This window comes from Coturnix japonica, chromosome 3, assembly GCF_054131305.1.
Source record: "Coturnix japonica strain WE chromosome 3, WE-NBRP24, whole genome shotgun sequence".
NCBI lineage: Eukaryota > Metazoa > Chordata > Aves > Galliformes > Phasianidae > Coturnix > Coturnix japonica.
In genome coordinates this window covers 24,814,277-24,834,855 of record NC_140665.1, presented here as the reverse complement: position 1 = coordinate 24,834,855, position 20,579 = coordinate 24,814,277, and the positions used below count along the sequence as shown (strand labels likewise).

At 38.7% G+C, this 20,579-nt stretch overlaps 1 protein-coding gene across 7 annotated transcripts in view; it reads left to right on the top strand.

The window, feature by feature from the left end:
* The window catches only part of LOC107311182 (uncharacterized), a 301,670-nt gene that overhangs the window by 192,637 nt on the left and 88,454 nt on the right, over positions 1 to 20,579 (top strand). For 4 of the 7 annotated variants that reach the window (XM_085543053.1, XM_085543054.1, XM_085543050.1 and 1 more), the window contains 2 exons: positions 3,137 to 3,308; positions 11,844 to 16,314. In XM_085543053.1, coding sequence (XP_085399179.1) covers positions 3,137 to 3,219 — 83 coding nt within the window. In that variant the 3' untranslated portion in view covers positions 3,220 to 3,308; positions 11,844 to 16,314. Of the gene's footprint in view, positions 1 to 295; positions 353 to 3,136; positions 3,309 to 11,843; positions 16,315 to 20,579 lie in introns of all 7 variants that reach the window. The other 3 variants (XM_085543047.1, XM_085543051.1, XM_085543052.1) reach the window with 3 other exon arrangements.

Sequence of the window (20,579 nt, the reverse complement as noted above, 5' to 3'; positions counted from 1 at the left end):
CACATCAGTCAGCATGCGGGGGCTTAATTTCTGCAAGTAGAAACCCCTTGTGTGCTGTGTTATGGAAATTACAGTTCTGTGCCAAGAAATTTTATGTTACTCCATCAGGCACAACTCCATTTCTCTGACTCTCTCTGAATGTTTTCTGCATGTGCTATGTAGTAGTTGGTGTTTCATCAGTGAAATAACTCTAGGCTATGTGTAAATGTCTTAATGCATTGTACGTTTTTTGGGCAACATGTAATTACTCCTTTGATTAGAGCAGCCACTATTGTTTGTTTGTTTTTATATTTAGAGTAAAGAAACGCAAACATCCTTACCATCAAGAAGGCAAGGCGGGGCAGTACTGAAGGTAGGTTGTTTCTAATCTCTGTACTGCCTGTATGCTTATGTTCACATGTGCCTATTTTGCCCTCTGATCCAGAAAAAGTTGCTGTTTTTCAGTATGGAATAGCTTTTGAGGATGAGAGAAAGAATCCAAGCTGAACAAATCCATATGCTAAGGTTTATATTGCCTTAGAAAAGTGATTTTGATTTTCATAGTCCCACAGGTTCAGTGATCTACATACCAAACAGAGCTGGTTGGTTTTGATTTACAGATTCTACATTGTTTAGGAGATTATAGTCTAATTCTGCTGCTGCTGTGGCTAGTCAGGGCATGAACTGCAGTCATAATGATAGGCACTTTGTTCCTGGATTTTAGCATGCCAGGCAAGGAAGTCACTTCAAAGTAAAGCTGAAACACGTGGAAGATGGGATTGCGGGGGAGAGCTCTAGGAGGTGGAAATTAGACTGGCTTATTAAAGAATATCACACTCTGATGAATCCATGAATTTAGGCAAAAATTAAATGGATAAGATAGGGTGAAAGTGATCTATATGGCTCTTGTTGCTAGAGTTGGTGTGAAGAAACAAATATAAGAAAAAGATAACTGGAAAATTGATACATTTTTATGGGAAAATATTTTATTGCCAGTGGTTGCTTATTGTTTGTATTAGTACTGTGTTCACTGTCTGATGTGAGGTGAGAGGACAGGGTGGAGTCCCTCTGCAGTTCTCACTGTGCATGTGTCTAATAAAAGATTTCTGTCTTCAATGGATCACAGCTTCCACAGAAGTGGGATAAAGAGAGTTCCCACTTACAGAGAGAATTGACAGCAGGAGCTTGACTAGTAGACTTTGAAAATGCCATTGAAATGGCTTGATAAAATGTAGTTTATGAATGTGCTGCTTGAGGCATTGTGGTTTCATTCAGATTTTTCTGTTTTTTTTTTTTCTTGTTATTTTTTTTTTTTTTTTTCTTTTCATTCTTTTTTCATCCCCACCCACCTCCCCCTTTCTTCCTCAAGGCTGGCCTGAGATCTTAAGTGTAGTTTTTCTTCTAGTTTAAACCTTTCTATTTTATTAAATGTGTTTCTTTCTGATTTGTTACCTTCAGATCACTTAATGTACCGTTGCAACACATGTGAAGTACAAGAAGCAATCCCTTGGTTAGGACTCTGGTTATTTCTTTGAAACAAACAATTTATTTGCTACATTTTGCCTCTTCCCAGCCAAACACAGTCCTCTCCCCTTTGATATTTGAAATTATTTCCTCAATCATTTCTGGGACTAATTTTTGGGTTGCTGCTTGCTCAAGAGTAGTCTATTGTGTGGTCTACTGACAAAATTTCAGCCGATTAGGCTCGCTAGTTCTTGCTTCTATCTAAAATAGAGAAGTGTCAGTGTGAAGGCTCTGTTTCTGACATAATATTTACAATTCTGAACTTAAAGAGTTGTTTTCTATGCATTTTCTTCAATAGTCAATTAGGGCTCTTTGTTCTGGTTTCAGTCAGTAAATTTGCTCATTAGAGCATTTTTATGAAAGTGCCTTTTGATTGAGACATCTGTGGAAAAGAGACAGTGAAAAAGTGGTAACTAAAGGAAAGGTTAACAAGTTAAACCAGACACTTAACTTTAAAAGATTTCAATTTGTGAAGCACTAAAGCTGTCTTAAATGTAAAATAATTTAGATCTTGGTTCACTCATTCATCTTCCTCCTGCAAACAATTCAGGCTGGAGACTACACAGAGATTTTAATTTAGTTGTGTGTTTCTGCCCTGCTGAATCAGCCCAAGGTTATTTTGCTCACCTGGAGATCTACATCCTATAATAGACTGAGGCCAAGATTGTTTTACAACTGGAATATTAATGCATATTGAGAAAGCCAGATTTCTTAGAGGAAGTGTGATTTAATCTGGAAGCCCAAACACTTCAAAATGGATATATTTACACTGTGCCTGCACGCATGTGCATTCTTTGCCTCCAGACATTGAGGAACAAGCCATGAAGCAAAGGTTGCTATGACATTGACATGGCAGAGTCCACTCTTTCTTCTCTCCCCTACACTGCAGTTTTGGATTCAGGGGTCAGAGAGGTTCAGTGTGGGGATTGAATTACAACATTGTTACTATCTTGGAAAGGAAAATGCTGAATGAAACCTTTCTTTCTCCCATTTTTGCACAGTAGATATCCCCACAAGTGAAGTATACACATGCAACTGTGATACCTTTACCATTGTAGAAGTGTGTGAAAGACTTTAATCTTTTACCTGTTATATATGATACAATAACACTAATATACGTTGAGCAGCCATTTGGGATTTTATTTATCAGAGTCTCTGAGTATTTTGAAATTTAATCCTTGTGAAATATTTGACATCCTGAATGGGATAATTGACACAGGGATGCTAATTAGCGGGTTGTAATTCAGAAGGTTGTGATCATGTACTTTATACTGACATGTATATTGTCCCCTTGGTAACAGTGTTATTGGTGCCTAGAGATGTGCGTCATGAGAAGAGAGCATACCCCTAGGAGTTCTGGAAATCAATCTCCTATGTAATACCATTCTTATAATGCTCTAGAAGGACAGGATTTACACATTTTTCTATTTATTAAGCTGATTGTGCATAAGATATCCTGGCTTTGGAACATTTGACTCAGTTCATGTGTTTTTTTTTTTCAAACTCTGCAACAAATAATTTCTTTCCCTGAAACTGAGCATTTCCCCTGAAATGCTTTGCAGTTCTCAGTGTTCCCTTAAAATCTTATATTCTGTTATGTTCAGTGTAACAGAGTTTCATTTACCTTCTGCAGGGATTATTCTAGCAACTCCTGAAATGCAAAACCTTCAGTGGCAAGAGAGAAGAGGCAGTCTTATGACTACAGCTCTGACCTGAAGGACATGCTCTCTCCAAGTATGACTTCATTCAAGTAGTAAGACCAAGAACTGCATTGAAAAACAGGAAGATTGGCCGTAGGCAGACAGGTGAGCTCATTTTCTTCTCTCTTTTCCTCCTGGCTTTGTGATCATACTACATGTGTAATCAGACTGTCTGCCTCCCTCAAACAGATCATTTCTTTAATGGAATTTCAAGAAATCCTACAGCTTGATTTTCTCATATTTATCTGTCTTTTCAAACTTTCTGCATGATAATAAGGCTTAAGTCAGGAAATAAAGCATTAATTTGCTATATTGTAAGTGAATACAGGGAATTTTTGGTTAGTAGTGCTTAAGGTGAAGTACTATGGAAGTACTGCTTCCACTGTGGAAGACAGAAAAGTGAAGAATGGGCTAAAATCCAATTAAAATTGCTGGAGTCTAACAAAATGTAATTACCAAATTTAAAACCACCCCAGGGATATTGATCTCATTCCTGAAATATGCATAGAAGGATTCTTAATTTCTTTGGAACTGAACATTTCTTAGGTCTCCATGTGTGCAGCTTATCCAGGAGCTGGCTCTTTTTGTAGTACAGCATGTCCTGTGATACTTGTGTTTGAATATTGCTTTAGCAGTGATTCAGAGTTCCAGCCATTGTTTTACAAACACCATCTCCTGCCGGGCTAGGGGTTTCCCCTGTCATCCCTTTCCCAAATTATCAGCCAGACCCAGCCCTCTTCAGTTCATAAAATCGAACAGAAGGCCCCATATTGTCCTAGGATGGCTACAATATACTAATTATGCAATTCCAGAGTTGCAGCTACACTGCAGGATAAATAATGGTTATTCATCTTCATATCTGAACCCAAGTGAGGCATCAATGAGAGGAACACTTATTGTGACACAGTGCAGATGGTGGCACTTTGTTAAAGGCTGTGCTTTGGTACAAGTACTTCCTTTCATAATCGCTGCATCATGCAGTTCTGTAGAGCCCCTCCCCCGAAGAGTCACACTGTCATTTCTATATTTTACTTGGGAAAACATGCAGAGAGTCTTAAAACTGAAATGATGTACAAAGATCTGAGGAAGACTTTTTGTTGTTTGAACACAGATGGATGGTCTAGATGGATAGAGACAATGTGTCTTAGGAACAAGACATCAAGTAGATTGCTCTACTGCAGCTATAAATTCAGGCAGTACAGAGGACCAGAAAGGGCTGAGGATGGATGTCAGTGTTGGATGCCTGGAAGCACAAATGGGTAAAAAGTAAAAATGGACGTGTGACATGCATACTGTGCCTGTGCTTTAACAACTCACACCACAGCCACCTAATGGGGCTGAAACCTGCTATTATCTGGTTTAACATTAAGAAGCCTTTCTCCAAATTGAATTTCATCTTATGACAGCTCTCATCTGTGCAACATATATGCCATTGTGACAGCAATGCTAACATGTTATACTTCTGATAGACTTCATCTCATCGAGGCTAATGAGAATAGCCATTGCGTGTGTTCAGAAGTGTTCTTACTTAATGGTAATGCCATCTCATATGGTTGCAATCTTCCTTGCATATGGATATATACAGAAGACTTTTAAAATTTTTGCTTTTTTAAACCCTTCATTTACATCTCTTATGGTAGACAGAAGAAGTTATTCATTTACACTGTGTACATGCATTTCTCTGAATTAACATTTATACATATTTCTGTTATCTCTGTGTTTTTTTCCCTTGTCTCCATGTACAGTTATTTAATCACATGCAAATATGGATTATAACATCTTTTGAGAAGAGGCTACATGCCCTCTACCTGCCCTGAAAAGCACAGGGCACTATGAAGTGTTGTAAAATAACAGTACTCATCTTAATATACCCATATAATTGCATCTGTTTCATAAGCCTTTAACCTCACATCTCATCATCAGTGTAAATTCAATTAATTTACTATTTTAGTTCTATCCTCAGAATGTTCAGTCTCTTAGTCTCTCTTGGTATTTTGCTTTATTTGTGATGCTTCAGCATAAGAAATACAGATTTTCAGTTCTGACAGTAAATCTTTATCTTTCCAAGTTTTTGTTTTTGTTTTTTTTTTTCCCCTGCTTACTGTGCATGAACCCTTAATATAACATAGAACAATGCTTTATTAGAACAAGCTGCTGTATTAAATGTGTGCTTACTCAGCTGGAAGCTCGCTGACCATTTCTGCTGCTGCTCTCAAGTTCCCAACTGCAGATGGAGTTGGGTTAATGTAACATAACTTTCCCAAGGGCCTATGGTAGAATTTGACATGTTCTCTGCTACATATCCTCATCTTCCAAATTAACTTGAGGACAAACGGGAATTGTTTATTTGATACTTCTCTGAGACACAATGTGTTTGTTTCTCACAGAAGTTTCTGCCTTATATTTTGAATAAACCTGATTCCCTAAGAAGCTGATTAACAAAGACAAAAGAATACCCTATGTGCAAAAAGGTCAAGGACACACTTCAGTATGCAACATAATGAGGAACAATTTTTTTTTTTTTTTTCAATTTTAGTATTTCAGCAGAGAAAAAAAAAAAAAAAAAAAAAAAAAAAGAAAACTATGAGAGGTGGTATATATGCTTGATCTTTGGTTTAATATCATCCCAGCCTTCTCTGGGCATTTGGCATTCAGTTATAGGTACAGAATCATAGAAAGCCTGAACAATTGCAGCAGTGTGGAAATCAACCCATGTACCTGTATTACTGAGTAGTTCCAAAAGATGTGGGAAAGCCTGCTGATGGAAAAGTTCATTCATGCACTTCTCCCTACCCAAAAGACACAAGAAAGCATCTCCTGTGCCCAAACATATTTGGAATCTGATCACTCAATATGCCAGGTCCTAATGAAGAATATTCTTCAGAATATTTTATAGGAAAAACAAAATGCAGTATTCAAGACTAAAGATCACAAAAATGCAAAGCTAATAACACTACGCAAGTAGATTGGTCTTTAACAGAGATGCCTGAAAATAGATACCCTTCCTCTCCATTTGTCCCTGCAGATTGATAAAGATGCAGCCAGGCATAGGGCTAGTCAAAGGTAAGAAGTCATTTTGCACTGCATATACCAATGTGACACAGTACCGTGTGTTAGAAATAAATGTACTGGCTTGGTGAGGGTTGAAGTTTAACAGGGGCGTTTGGTTGACTCTTTCAGAAGCTGTGCTGGTTCTTGGGCTTCATGTTCTTCATAGGTGAAGGGAGAAGGTGGCAGCATCAGCAGTAGTATCTTTCCCAACATAAAATTGGGTTAAAGCAAAATAATTTAAGATAGTTCAAAAAGAAGAAACAGTAGAAAAAGACTACAGGTAGTGTTGTGTCCACAAGAACAAGTTTTCTCTTCTCCATGCTTGAACATGGATCAATAAGCTGCTTTCTTTAATCAGTGATGGTGATGTTGATGAAGTGATGGTCACTTTTTTGACTTCCCTTCTTTAATGATAAACTCAAAGCACTATTACAAGTGGTGAAAGGTGTCAGTAACAGCAACATCAAGGGTGATAGAAACCAGCAAAGTTGTATGATTTTAGTAATGTGGGGAGCAGATGTAATTTTCAACTTCCTATAGAAGATATTAGACGTAGTAGCAATAATAATTATAAAGCAGTGGAACCCTTACTATTCACTGAGATAAAAACGCAGCTATGGGTGCCATAGTTTGGTCTGGATTACAGAAGGAAGTTGAAGAATGTGCCTTCAACTCCAGGATCTAACAGGCTGTGAAAGAACAAGATGTGAAAGATATGCACAAACAACACATGTGACAAATTCCTCTGAGAATGTTATTATTCCCTCTTTTCCATTTCATTTGGAATGAAAAGAGAGTCAAACAGCCTATTCCATTGCATTCACATTTGCTAACTGTTTACACTTTCTGGTTAATTGCTTTCTATAGTTTAATGGAAAGAAAACCTCAAATACCTTGTCTTAAAAGCTTACATTTGCTGTACCAAAGAACGCACAAAGTTCATGCTCAATTGTCCCTTTCAGTGCAAATAAGATCTTTCAGAGATTTGAAGAAAGAAGAGCAAACACCTAAACAGGCTCAAAAATGCTACTCATGCTGAGACAACGTCAGAAAGGAAATGAACGTTTAACAGTTCAGATACGGAATATTTCTTCACTTTCTGGGGGAAGACAGACTTGCTCAGGAAGTGTGGCAGTTTGCCAGAGCAGGGAGCCTCCAGGAACTGAAACAGAACAGTACTGGTGACCCTTCACTGCCTTAGACCAGCTGTTGCAGAGAAGGCGAGCACTGGTGTATGCACTGCTACGTGAAAGGGAAGAAACCAGAGTACATGGAAAATGTCACATCAGCATTAGTCTGGGAATGTGTATCTTTGTTGGTGGGAACGTAATGTTTTCAGGGTTTTTTTTCATAATATTTTTTTATGAGGTACATCTGCAATGATACATTTTTGTTCTAAAATGCTGCCTATATTTGTGCAGTTGGGGGAGTTGGTTTCACTGTATGTGCTCTAACGAACGGAGAATGTAGACTGAAGAAGAATCACAGATAGCAGCTGCAAAATTCTTGAGGCCTAAATGGTGTTCAGCCAGGCAAGACAATTTCTCATTCCCAACTAGATCAGCTTGGGAGCATCTATGCTACAGCACACAGAGATATGAGCTAAGTGGCAGGGACCAAGTGCACAGTGATTCAACTGGCTATTGAATATCTGCTCTCTGTACTGGTTGAGGAGAGAAGGCATTTGGGCTGCCCCTGACTGTAATATGCACAGTCAATGGTCTGGAGGAAGTCTATGAAGTGATGTTGGCTTGTTGGACAGACCAGAGTTGTGTTGGGATGTTTGGCCTGCCACTTCCCTGGACACTAATGTATTTTTGCCTCTCTATTGATGGGCTGTCCAGAAAAAAATAAATCAGATGTAGCTAAGACAAACTTCATGACATGCACGTTGTGGATAGATTCACAGGGCACATGAGGATGGGGATATTTCAATCAGAGAAGAAAAGACAAATATTCAGTGGAGCACATGAATTTAAGTTGTGCAGTGGTGATACACAGTGGAAGGCTCCATGGTACCATTTTCAAAACTCACTTCAGTTTCCAGTGTGAAAGGAAAGCAGTATTTGAATACAGAAGAGGCACTCAGCAAGCCTGGAAGGAGCAGCAGCTGTTGAATCAGCTAAGGAGAGGGCAAACCAGAAACACTGAAAGCTGAGCTCAAGCACATGAATGCAGAACAAAGAAACAGCAGAAGACAAAGCAAAAAGATGCAGCCCCATGGGCTGTCTTGACCTCAGTTCTCTCCTAATCCAGAGTGGTCTGAGGCTGGTTCTACAATGGAGCGGGAGGTTTTCCTAAAATTTTGTTAGCCTTGAATGAGTATCTGATTCCATTGGTAACTGCCTTAATTTTTACTTAATTTTTTCCTATTTATACCACTGAGGGATTCTGTTTTCAACACACTTTTATAACTAGAAAGTAATAAATATCCAGGCTTCTATATCAATATATTGTGAGAGATGAAGAGGCAGATGTACTGCAAGTAATTTTAAGCATTCCTTTCCGTTTTGTCTGGATGAGAATGTCAGAACTTGGCCTTTCCTGAAACTCCTCTCTTCTCGCCTATATGGACATAATGCTGGTAGCTTGGACACTTTTCCTCCTGTTTTGAAATACATCACATGGGTAGATACTCCCAATGTTCTTGTCCAAATTGATAGAGCTCTATCCTACCCTGGCAGTCACAAGAGCTTGCTGTATTCTTCTCAGATATGTATTTGCAATTAGTCATCCATACAAGGGGACTGTTTAGGACAAGCCTTTCCCCAAAGCAGTTAATTCTTCAAAATGAAAATAATCAGATAATGAGTTCATTTCCGATTTCACATTTAATGCCAAACATTTTTGGGTAAACAAGATATGCTGGCAGAGCTTTCTCCTCATTGTATGTTTTTTACTAACTGGGAAACAGACAGTTGATTCTTATCCTCTCTATCAGCTCAAATAAATTACACATATTTTAGAATGGGAGACTTGTGCAAACTGGCTGACTGGTTTCAGTGTGGGAGCCCAGCAGCCAGGCTGTGCACACTGCACTGAGATCAGCTGCAGTAGGCCCTGCTAGCGAGAACTGAGAGCCTCCAAAAGCCCAGAATCTCTCACTTCTGATGGAAATTTTAACCAGAGTAACTCATATTTTTGCAGCGTGAAAATAAGTAGGGCAGCAGACAGCCTGTCTTTGGCAACTTTATCATATAAGACAAGTCCAATATCTGAGCTGCTGTATTATTTCTGCTGACAGCCCCTTGGTAGTGAGAGGGTGCACCTGAGCAGCATGTGTGTTCCTTCATGGCTCCGTGCTATTGAGCTGACGTGGCCTTAGGCTGCTAGTGATGCACAGGATAACAGACACTGCTAAGTTTTTGGAGCAAGTTGTTTTAAAAAGTTTGTGCAGGGAAGCAAGAATATAACAGAACATGGGATGAATAAGTGTTAAATACCATTTTTCCTCCCATGAGCTCCACTTTGACTTGCTGTAGCTTTGCAGACGTGCCAAGGAGAACAGAATCTGGGGCCCCTGAAGATTTTATAATTAATACTTCTTCTCAGAGAGGAGAAACTGAGAAGAGAGAAATAGGGAATATGTATTTGGAAATTGTATTTATTGATTCTTTAAAAACATTTCAAGAAGCTTAAAAAAAGATATCCCAAATTTCAGTTAAGAAGCAGAAGCTTTCAAAATCACTCTTAATTTTGAACACTAGATTAAAATTCAGACTGTTGTCTCATCTCTCTTGTACAGACAACATTCCTCCTATCTGAGAACTAAAGAACAAGTAAAATCGTCACGAAGAGAGCAGTCATTCATAAACAAAGGAAAGCTGTCTTCCCTGTTCTTGCTCTATACTGGGGAAACACTGAGGCTTATCATGCTAACTCCTGTCCAAAACGAGAACATAGAAGCAATCTCTGAGGTAAAGAGCTCACAGTCTAAACATAAAGGGTTAGAAGATGGAGACAGAAAAGAAGGGAGTACAAATGGCAGTGATATCCATCAGCAAAGCCTCAGTTCAGCACTAATCATGCTGCCATTAGTGTCTTAAATGGTTATTGCAGGAAAGGAGCATTTCAAAGTAGGATTTGAAAGGAAGTAATGTGGTTGTTTTTATTGAACTTCATTAAAAAAATAATAATAATAATTAGTGAGAAGCACTGTCAGAAGAGTGTTTCTGAACCCAGGCTGTTTTCAGGAAGTCATAATTTCACCCCAAAAGTCTCAGATACAGATGTTGAATAAAAACAATAAGAGGAGCTTATTAAGATCTTTTTTTTTTTGATGTGCAAAACCATACCCATGACAGTGGAGACTGTAACAAAGGTACATGGGTGCAGCTAGAAAAAGGCTTTGACTCTGCAGGTTCTGTACAAACCTGGCTCTGGCAGTTCCACTGCTCAGCTTCTAGGGATCCACTGAATAGAAGTTGCCTGGATTTTTGCAGGGGTATAGAGGACAGGGAGTCTGGTGTCCACAAAATAAAGCCAACGAACGCTGTGATTTCTGGGAAAAACCATATTTGCAGCTTGGGCTCTAGACAGGAGAAGCTGAGGTATTAGTAACGTGTGACTGGAGACAGTCTCAGCAATGCAGTGCTTGCTGTCAAAAGGATAAAGGAATGTCTTGAGAGAAATGCTCCCTTCCAGCCCTCTACTTAGAGGGGAAAAAAGTGCAAATATTTTTCTTTCTGCTGTCATTCTGATGATGAAGCCACCATTTGGATTTTCCTAACCCAGTGTTTAACTTTCAGATGACAGAAATACAACAGCGCACAAGAGCCCAGTCTCAGCCCTCACACATATGCTAGTTAACGCTTTGATGGCTGAGTTACATTCTAAGCAAATCTAAGCTGCTTAAATAAAAAGTATTTGGCAAATTATAGCCTCCCCACATCCCTAAATGGGAAAAAGACCAAAGATATGTATCTACGCTTTTTCTTTTTTAAAGTCCTTCTCAGAATGTTTTCTTTCTCAGTAAAAGCCTGATTTGGAAAGTTATTGTCTGGAGAATGTATTTGCCTAACAGCAAATACAGTCAACCTACGCTGTCCAGTGTTGAGGGAAAAATAACCTTCGGAGAAAAGGAAGGCAGTTTGCCCTGCTATGAGTCATCAGGCTCTGCTGTGATGAAGAAAGAAGACATTTTTGAGGAAAAGGTGGCTGGCATATGTCTACTGCAGGGGAGAAGAAACATATAGTGTGGGAACGGTCATACTAAGAGAACTGTCAATGAATTGGGTATGTGCTCTAAGACTTTCTAAGAAGTTGGTCCCTGGTAGATTGTTAGGGACGGTTGTCTGTTGCAATGCCTTAAGGTTATTTCAGCCACTTCAAATCATATGCCTAGTGTCTAGATTTCCTCAAGTTTGAATTCAGTTAAATATCAACCAGTTTTCCATACAAGCAGTGATAGGGTCTGGGCCCAATATCTCCTTGATCAAAAGGTACCTTCTCAATCCTCTGAAATTTCAGGTTCACATTTGTTTTGGATCTTTCTATTTATTTATTTATTTATTTATTTATTTATTTATTTATTTATTTATCCTTCTATTTGTCTCACATTTACAGCAACTTTTGTGCTGTGTTTTTCAGGGAAAAAACCTGTGGTGAGGGGATATTCAGAAAATCATCATGATTCTCTACAAGATCCTTTGAGGAACTCCACTACAAGAAAACAAAAATTATATACTGTAACTGGGTGATATTTTTGTAATGGATTGGTTCTTCATCATCTGGTTTGCCAGCCCATTTCAGCCACGAGAGTATATTTGTTATGAGCACCTCATTTCATCAGTTAGGAAGTAACCTGTTGTTGACTTCTACACCCTGGTTCCTCTGGAAAATATGAAATGAAGCTGTTGTTCCTGATATTTCTTGAGTATGGAATTTCCCTTAGGAATACTGAATTTAGACCAGCCTCCTGACCACTCTGGGGTTTGTCAGAGAGCAAACAATTCTCTTGCCCAAGCAAGATGGCTCCCACCTCCCGCAGAAATGGCTCATGAGGAACACTACAGCCTCCAACTAAAATGTAACTCTAGTTTGTCCTTCACGTGTGAAGCCAATAAGGATTCTCTACCACAGTTTTTGAACATATTTCCAAGTATGGCAGGGCTCAGTGGCAGGCACATAATAGGACTTTTGGCATGTATTAGACTGTGCTCAACAACTCTGCTCTCTGATCCAAACATGCCCACCAAAAATAACTTCAGTGAACAGCTTTTATTTTAATTATTCCAGCGTGGGACTCATGAAGTTTTGCCAACAGTCTGGTTTGTAAAGCTTTTTGTGTCTAAGCACAGAAACCCATAGTGTGTAGTTAACTCCCCACTGGGATTTTCCTGATCCAGGCATGGGTCTGTTCTGCAACCTCATCTTTCTTTACCTATCTCTTGCTTTTAATGCTGTTTACCCCATTGACTCTTTGAAATCTCACCTTCTTTGCTTTTGTGACTGTTCATTCTCGACTTTCTCTTCTAATTTTCTGTTTTCTCATTCAGCTTCACTTTTAGTGGCTGTTGGTGGATACTTGGCGGTTCCCTCATAGTTCTGATCTCTGCAGGGCTCTTGGTAAGCTCTGTGTGTGGTTCCCCTCTTTCCCTTCTCTGCTCTGTGCCCAGCCTACTGAGAGTATAACAACCAAACAACTACATTTTTGCCAGCGACTTGGAAATCTGCCTTTTCCTAACCGATCTGTTTCTTTTTGTCACTGAATCTTTCTGAGTTCTTCCCTATTTGTCTCCCTCTTCCTGTCTCCTTCCCTTCTCACCCATGTCATAAACCTTAAAAAAATATAAGAAAAAACATCCCTATGGTTTTGTGGTATAAACTTCTCTGTTCTGCAGAACCCTTCCATGGCCCTGAGTTATTCTGTCTTTGACTATTTGTTTAACCCTTTCTTTATCCAACTCTAATTTGTTTTGCAAGGAAGCATATGCAATTTGGGACATGGCAATGGTGCAGTATTTAAGTGGTTTCTATTACCTTGTAAATAACTTTGGATAGGCAATAAATAGCCACTTTCAGAAAGAGTAGATGTGAAAGGAAAAAAAAATATGGAGTCACTACGATGTTCAGTTTAGATTAGGTTTATTTTTTTTGGTTCATTTCTTAAACATGCCAAAAGAAACAGCCTTGGAAGAAAAGAGTGAGAACTTCCCAGATCAGAATAACCTATAGCCTGGCAGTTCTTAGCACAGATGTGGGTAATACAGATTCCTTCATACCTAGAGGGAATGGAGTCCAGAGCTCCTGCAGTGGGAGGGAGCACCCCAGCTGTAGTCCTATTGCGCAAAGCTGCCAGCAACAGCAGCACCTCCTTCTTTCTTTGTTTTTCTGGAGGAGGGTGGAGATCCTTGACTTGAGATAGGCAACAAAATTTCATAAAGGCTTAAGGTAATTCCAATTTCCTCAGCATTTCCTAATGGCTAATTTGGGTAGCTGCTGTTTGGGATGTTTTCATTCTTCAGTGCCCAAGCTCTGGCTCACACCAGGCAGGTACAGATACCTAGGAGTCAGGAGCAGCAATTTTTTTGGCACTGTGGGACCAAAATTCTTCTTGTGTCCAGACCAGAATATTTATCTGTATGTCAGTGAATGCTTAGCACTACCATGCCTTATTCTTTCTTGCCTTGATAAGTACTATTAATATTAAGAATGTAGATGACATGATACTTATTTTTAGCATTTGCATAACTTTTTACATGCTTCATGTTACAACATCTATAACACGGTACTGAATTACATGGAGCAAAACCAGAGGAATACCTTTAGAACAGCTAAATTCACACACTAGTGCCATTGAACTAGATTATCTTTTAAGATTCCTTCCAACTGAACTATTCTGTTCTGTTATCGCATTGATGCTAATAAACAAAATCCTACAAATTTCAAAATGTCCTGCCATCAGTCCAGGATATAATGCTTTGTGAGAATCTCTTCTCATTGAAGATGTTTTCAAACGACTGGATATTTACTTGCTGCTCTGTATTTGACTCAGCCTGAAATGCAATATCCACCTTTGGTCTGTACCCTGGTCCTGCTACCTTCCTTTCTGTGAATATGCAGTGGGGACTATGCAGTGGGAGACTGTCAAAAGTCTGGAGGTCCCTCAGTCTCAAATTGCTTTTGAAATTCTACTTTAGCATTTCCATAAGGCCCATAGATATTCTTGGCAATTTCCAGTAGTCCTTACCCAAAAGCATTTAGAGTATAATTCAGATGTAGAAAAATAAAACTAAAAACAGGGAGAAAAAAAGAGTGAAGTAACACTGGATATAGTTAGAAGATCAGTGACTATTAGGTATAAAGGCTTGGATGGAAGGACACAGTTATTTTTCTTGATTCAATGTGACAGTGTAGGAAATGTTTCTAGAAGTCAGGATTGAATCAGAGGAGGGTTTTATGTGAAGTCTGAATGCTTATTAGAGAAAGAGCTACAAACACTAGACTTTGTTATCTAGCATAAATGGTGGGGAAAAATGGTTTGCTGATCTTGTTCTCATCAGTTTGTTTCTTCCAAGGTACTGGTGCATTTTCCCATCTGTGATTAAAAATACAGATAACGAAGAAACTGTTGCCTTACTTTAAGTGCAAAGAAAGCAGAACCAGAAGTTGTGCATTATAGGAAGCAGGGGGATGCTGCAATATTTAAGTATTAGAAAGCAGCTTAAAAAAAAATAAATAAATTCATCATCAGATTGTCTGAATTAATGGAAAAGCTATTACTTTAAAAATTTTCAACTTTTAAAAAACAACAACCTCAGATCTTGTCAGTTTGGTGCCTACTCCCTGGAAAGTCACCAAATCTCACTTGTTTTGCTTGGGCCTCACTCAAACATAACTGGCCTCAAGCTAGTAAGCAAGCCAGCAAATGTCCTGGCTTGTAAAGAAATCTGATCCAACTCTGTAAACTGAACCCAGCCTAAGAGCGGTGGTGAGGGGAACATATGGAAAATTAATGACAGATAATAGAATGGTGGGACAGCCTTAAATGAAAAAAAGATTGTTATTAAGTTTATGCAACAATTCCAGCTAATGGTCTTTTGGCTGGAGGGTCTTTTGAGCTAAGAAATTTACAGAATAGCTAAACACTCCTTTTCACTTTGCCAGCAACAAAGCTCCAGAAATGGCTGCGGCTGCTGCTGCACTGCCCTTACCACTTCTGCCTGTTCTTAATTGACACCTGTAGGAGAATTACTTTATAAGCTGGTTCAGCTGCAGCAGCACTTCAGGAAGTACAGTAGTTCTGGTCCCACCTGTTTAAATAAATGGGAGCCTCAGGAAAAGGAGTGGATTGGAATTTGCTTGGGCTCAAACAGTGTATGACAGCAAAAGCTAGGCTGAGAACTGCAAGCCTGGCCAAGCACTAGCATGAGGTGGTAAGGGCAGAATGGGTGTTTTCTTGTTTTTTTCCTCCACAAACCTCCAGGCGTTTTACAAAGATAAGCTGCTCATGGTATGGTGTCATGAATGGGGAAACTGTCCCAGGGAGCTCATAGTCACACAGCCCTTCTCTGGTGAGGGGAATGAGTTTCACAGTGAAAAGGGAAGAATAAGGGATCACTTTGAGGGAAGAGTATATATTTCTGGAATACTTGTATCCCCTGTTTATTTGGCTGTTGGCCTGGGGTACTCATCTAACATAGACATGAAACAATGGTGCCACATAGTAGTTTTTCTATTTTTTTTTCTTTCTTTTTTTTTTTTTCTTTTCTTTTTTTAAAATTGATTTTATTTTCATTTATTTGTCCAAACTCGAGTTACTGCAGACCAGCTAAGATGCCAGTCTTCCTGATTAAAGCCTAAAATGCCCTTCTTCCTTCCCATTTTCCTCACAGTGGAGGACCATGAAGCTGCCTTTACTTGCTGAGTAACTCAGGTGTGTCTCCATTCCTTATCCCCATGTCCAGCTGATGATCTAGCTGATCCCTCACCTTGGAGAAGGTTTTGTGTATGTCTGAGGAAAAACTGCAAGAACTGTGCCATGGTAAAATGATAGTGGTGGTCTCTTTGTTGCTGTTGACAGGCTGCTAGATTACTGGATTACTGGCTTTGTTTCTTGGTGAGTAATTTAGCAGAAGGACCAGAGTTTATGCTCCTTCTGCTGTAGCCTCCCTACAGGAGAAAAATTGTTACTTAGTTTTGTCTCTGTTCCTTTCTTAAGGTGTTTTTCTTTTATAACCTGAAGACTGCATGCTGTGATCCTTTCAAAACCATTCCCCTTTCTCAGGAATATACCATAACATTAGCTCGGTGTTTATAGTATTTCCCATTCCTTGCTCAAACTTGCAGTTTGGAGTACGACACACCCTATTATCTAGTAAAAAGTAAAGTGTCAGCTGAAATGGAGTGGCAGCTGAAAGTGTTTTATACATGGCTGTGATAGAGGAGTAGATTCTCACCCAGCTCAACAACATCATTACCAAATGCATTTCTGGCTTAATTTGCACTGCTGTGCACCAGTAAATGATGAGCTTAATGTTGATTTGCCCGCTCAGAGACTTTTTAGGGCCAGAAGTGGAATAACTCACCTGGCCGTTAAGATTTAAAAGTAAATAAACATTTTGTTGTACCATTTACCAGAACTTTCATTTTCTTTCTGAAACTGTTTTTTCTTTGCCAAGAGAATGTGCCAACATTTAGTCCTAGAAGACTAAATCCACAGTGGTCCTTCCTAGAAGAGCCTTGGGAAGGCTTTGGAGATGTCTCTGACATCTTCACTCTGCCTGACTGCTCCACTGAGAGAACATGTGTTTTTCAAGCAAAAGGTTTTTGTTTGTTTGTTACACACAGAGTGGCTGCACTAATAACAACAGTAAAGCAAAAGTGCTCAAGAGGAAGGAGGAGTGACTTAGCAGGCAGTTTTTTTTGTTTTTTTTTTTTTCCTGAGAAGTAATTTTTAAACCACTTCACATGGCTCAGCAATTGGGAATCAGTGTCAATGGGGAAGGAAAGAAATAAGAAATGTTTAGAAATACCGATGTTTCCAAACATAAATATTGCCATTTCTGTTTTGATAAATCTGTTTAAATCCCTTCAGATTCCTGTGGAGGAGTAAAACAGCCTAAAGGTAAGACTTATGATGTAAAAGAGTGTTCTCTGTGACCTTGGCGAACCTATGAACCGACCAAGAAAGGTGATGGCTCCAGAGGGCACAGTGCATGTTTTGGTTTTCTAAAGTCCAGAAGATTCAATACATCTGAAATATAAGGAAAAAATTTCCTGCAGGGCAGTAGAGATATCCTACTGACAAGAGGGAGCTGTATTCTTTTCTCATCACCTCATAAACAGTGGGGTTCTGACTAAGGATGTTAGGTAATGCATGCCATATACAGAACTCAAAGGGGGTATTACTTTCATTGTATAACCCTTTAAGATCTGAGGCAGTATTGTTTAACAAAGCATATTGTTTTTCTCTCTTGCTTTTACTGAGCTTTGATGCTGATTTTAGAACTTGACAGCTGTGTTTAGACTTGTCTTACATCTCACATACAGAGGAGTGGGGGAAATATAGATATTCAGGGCAGCAGTCAAAATAAACTGCATAAAAAGGTGGGATTTGCCATGGGGAATTGTGGGATATGTCCACAAAGCTACACTTCTAGCCAGCCTCCTTTGGGGAGGAGTTCTCAGAGCTGTAGTAGATGCTACTCCCTGATACACTAGTTGGGAGTGCCTGGTGTCTCAGAAGGGAACTTGTTGCCAGTTAATACCACCATAGAAAGGTGTGAAGTCTGGTTAGGCACCATTCTTCATACAGGTATTTGTTTGGGATTGTGATCCAGAAGACCTTAAGAAACCCTTAGAGCGGTTTGATTTTCCTTGTAGCATTCTTCTTTGTGTCAGTTCTTAGGTATGAGTATGTTGTGTGTCAAAATAATTATGGTGGAAAAAATATCCATTATTAATGGATTCCAGAATGGAGAAAGTTGGAACATAGGCTGCAGGAGTTGTCGAATGAAATGAAAATGTGTCCTTTTTTCATTACTTTCAAATCCCTAACGTTAAATTTAAAATAATATTAACCTGATAAGCTGCTGAAGATCATCTTTTATAGCTTTTGAAGAGTCCACGTTTGTTCAATAGCTGAGTTTTTCTGATGGCCTATCTTTGATTTATTTGAATACAGAGTGGATGTTCAATATCTGGAAACAGATGAAAACTGTGAAGTAGCTCCATTTCTGTAGATATCCAAGGAGAATCTCTTGAAATAATTCAGTGGAACTGTACAGTGGGAACAATGGGTTGGAGCAAAAAAAGGAAAAGGCAGAAAATCGAGGGACATTCAAAACTCTAATGAAACAGAAGTCAGACAGAATCCCATTCAATATAAAAATATATTTTTTTCTCTTTATTATTCTCTATAGTGTTGGAAGACTGGAGAGTATTCATTCTTCTCAGCTACCACAAAGCAGCATGCCATTTAGGTCTCTTAGTGAACTGTGTGGCACAATATTGATTTTATTATTATTATTTTCAATTATTTTATTTTATTATATTTTTTTAGAGAGGATGACATTTCCATGATGTTTGATTAAGTCATAAGTCACTCGGGGGAGAGCTCCTGAGTTTCAGCAAGATTATATCTAAAGAAAGATGCAAAACCTCAGATCACTTCAGATATTCTTCATGTGCTATGTATATATGTTCATGCTTCAAAGCCTGAGTGAGTTTGTAGGGTACAAAGCCTTTATAGCAACTTCTCTGTATGAATGCTACCTCCCCAGACCTTAAACATGTCTATTCTGTAAATACACTTCCCCCACTCTGATATGGAATATCTTCACCTTCATTTTACCCCCTTTTCTTCAGAATTCATTTGCTTTTAACAGCTGAGGGATAGGGCATGATGAGCAACCCTTGCCATCTATTGCTCATATTTTGAACACATATTTAACTGGGTATCAAAAATAAGGGTAACTTAATATTTGCCACCATTAACCATTTCACAACTGATCAGTTTGCCAGAAATGTCAAATCGATATACTTTTAAGCGAATAGAGTACTGTCTGCTTATGATTGGTATCACTTCTGTTCTCTATAAATGGAAATTAGCATTTTACAGGTCTTAGGCACTGTACATGGAATCTGTAATTATTCTCAGAGAACAAAATATGCAACAGAATTCTCACTACTGATCTGAGATGTTGCACAAATATCCACTTTGCTTAGCCCCCAAATTTGGGCCAACTCAGAGACAGACAATCTGAAAAGTTCTCTTAAGTTTTTGCGGTAATTTAGATCCAGACCCAAACTTCATTGCTTGCAGTGGTCTTCATTTCCAAACCACTGTGTCTGGTAGAAATGTCTGGAATGTGGAGTACTGTACTTAAAAACAAAGCAAAAGAATCCTTAATAGCCTCTCCATCACTTAGCTGAACAAAATCTCTTACCCACACTGTTCTGGAAGAAGGTAACGATGGCAGAAATGATGGGGGAAAAAAAAAAAAAAAAAAAAAAAAGATTGAAATAAAACTGTATATAGCGACCAGAATTAATCATTTGAGGCTTGGAACAAAGGTGAAATAAATAATTAAATAAGTAAAATAAATCCCCTGCCTTTATCCCATAAAACTCTTAAAAAGCTAGTAACAAAATTCAGAGGGCCCAGTGTTCAATTCCAAAGAAAACTCCATGAAAGGCCAGGAAGCCATTTCTGCTTGGTTACCCTTAAGTTAAGGATCAAAGCAGAAAGGTATCTCATTTCCATATAGAACTTTGAAATATTTTAAGAAGAAAGTCAGAAAATTGATCTTAAGAATAGTTATTGTTAGGCTAACTTGCATCAGAGGAATGATTAAGGAAACTGTAATATCTCATTTCTGGGAGATGTGCCTGTACCGTATTGTACAGCAAACTTCTTCATCTGTCTCTTGTAATTTTTGGTCTGTAAAAAAACAAGAAAGAGTGGGACAGGTTTTTTATTGCCCTCTCTCATAAGCTTTCCATATGGCTTCTATGTCCATGTTTTGTTTTCAATTTTAGTGAAGGTTTTTATTTGGAGACTCATAAAATTCTAATTTATTACAGCTTCTTCTTATAAAATGGAGGGGGTAGGAGGGAAATATTGAGATAGCATGTGTGAGGCAACCTCAAGGAATGAATTTGTGAATTTAAAGCATAATTCAGCTTATCAGATCCTTCTTCAGTTATGGGCAAATACCCTTCCTCATTCTTTAACCTATGAGTATGTAATTTCACAGTATATATAGAAAGTCTACATTCTTATTGAAAGGTATGGAATTCAAGTGCTGGACCTCTAAAAATCTTAAATAGGTCATTCTGATGTGTAATAGTTGTACTCAGAAATGAAGAGAACTGCCTCCT